The sequence below is a fragment of the Onthophagus taurus genome, chromosome 10 (genome assembly GCF_036711975.1).
Source record: "Onthophagus taurus isolate NC chromosome 10, IU_Otau_3.0, whole genome shotgun sequence".
NCBI lineage: Eukaryota > Metazoa > Arthropoda > Insecta > Coleoptera > Scarabaeidae > Onthophagus > Onthophagus taurus.
The window spans coordinates 10,120,268-10,122,321 of record NC_091975.1 but is presented as its reverse complement, the minus strand read 5'-3'; the positions used below and the strand labels follow the sequence as shown (position 1 = coordinate 10,122,321).

Sequence of the window (2,054 nt, the reverse complement as noted above, 5' to 3'; positions counted from 1 at the left end):
ATTGATTTTTTAAAAGTGGTAATTTAGAATATCATATCTCTAGAATGAATTGAGATATCATTACGAAATAAGTATCATTTTAAAGCAAATTTAATACAAATTGAGTGTGCCATAAATAATTTCTAATATTCCATAAACTTCTTAGTTATGATTTTTTAAACCCAACTCTCCATCGTAATTGATTTTTTAAAAGTGGTAATTTAGAATATCAGATCTCTAGAATGAATTGAGATATAATTACGAAATAAGTATCATTTTAAAGCAAATTTAATACAAATTGAGTGTGCCATAAATAATTTCTAATATTCCATAAACTTCTTAGTTATGATTTTTTAAACCCAACTCTCCATCGTAATTGATTTTTTAAAAGTGGTAATTTAAAATATCATATCTCTAGAACGAATTGAGATATCATTACGAAAAAAGTATCATTTTAAAGCAAATTTAACACAAATTGAGTGTGCCATAAATAATTTCTAATATTCCATAAACTTCTTAGTTATGATTTTTTAAACCCAACTGTCCACCGTAAATGATTTTTAAAAAATGGTAAGTTAGAACATCATATCTTAAGAACGAATTGAGATATCATTACGAAATAAGTGTCATTTTAAAGCAAATTTAATGAAGATTAAATGTATTACAAATGATGTTTTATTTTTCATAAACTTGGTTGTTACGATTTTTTAAATGCAATACAACAAAAATGATTGTTTTTGATTTTAGGAATTCAAGCAATCGTATCTTAAGAACGTATTGAGATATCGTTATAAAATAAGAAGCATTTTAAAGCAAATTTAATAACGATTCAGTGTGCCATAAATAATTTCTTAACTACCATTAACATCTTAGCTATGATTTTTTAAACCCAACTCTGCATCGTAATTGATTTTTTAAAATCGCCCATTTAGAGCATCGTATCTCAAGAACGAATTGAGATATCATTACGAAATAAGTATCATTTTAAAGCAAATTGAGTGTGCCATAAATAATTTCTAATATTCCATAAATTTCTTAGTTCATTAAATTAGCTTAAAAACATTTTTTATTTAATTTAACTTAATCATAATATTAATTTTGGTTTTAAATATAACCTTTTGAATATTTAACAATTTGAGGACAATGTTTTCTTGCTAATCCTGCAAACGCCGAATTAGAATTTAGATCGCTTCTAAAATCACCAGATTTGTTCTCCCACAAATGAACCCCATAACTCCTTTTGATTTTATTAAGAACTTTTACCCCGTTTTTATCGAAATACCGTTTCCATTTATCCTGACGATAAGGCATGAAATAAATCGAGGGATAAATCTTAATTCCCGAACAATTTTTCGCGATGATTTCACTCATATTGTTGATTCCACAAAAACTTTTCAAACAATCTGTTATTATCTCGCTTAATTCGTTCGTATTGGAGATATGCATGTGATTATTTTCAAAATCGTCGATTATATTCGAAATGATTTCGTTTAAAAGTGTTTTCGTTTCATTTCCGACGTTGAACTTCATGATTGAGTCGTCGATTTTTCTTGATCTTGCTATCAAAAAGTTATTGGCGAAATTCTCCAATTTTCTTATTAATAAGATGTCCCAATTTAAGAATAATCCTCCATGTTTCCATAATAAAATAAATTTTAATATCTTATTTATAAAAATAATCTCGTTAATGGTTTTGTTTTTAAACGGGGTGTTTTTTAATACATTCTTTATGTCCCAATAAAAAAAATTAATATTTTTATAACCCATTAAAACGGATGCCATTGTTTGGTTTTTATCTATTTTGCAAGGAAAAACGAGAATGATGTAAATCATTTTATCTAAATGTAAGCGTGCAGCAGCTTCTACAATACATGCGTGTCTAGGTTTTAAGATAACACCATTGTTAGATGAATCGCAGTGTGGGTAAAGAAAATAAATCGAATTTTCGTTAAAAACAACTTCATCGTTTTCTAAACAAAATTTTTTGGTGGATTTTCTTGTGATGTTAATTAATAATTCTTAAACTTACCTCCTAAATTAAAAATTATTTTCTTAACAATCGTGATATTGTCTTG

At 26.4% G+C, this 2,054-nt stretch overlaps 1 protein-coding gene across 1 annotated transcript; it reads right to left on the bottom strand.

The window, feature by feature from the left end:
- Positions 1 to 1,083: 1,083 nt before the first annotated feature.
- On the bottom strand, positions 1,084 to 1,509 carry LOC139431504 (lactosylceramide 4-alpha-galactosyltransferase-like). Its single transcript, XM_071199383.1, has one exon. It carries the CDS (start codon positions 1,507 to 1,509, stop codon positions 1,084 to 1,086), a length of 426 nt encoding a protein of 141 aa, XP_071055484.1.
- Positions 1,510 to 2,054: the final 545 nt, after the last annotated feature.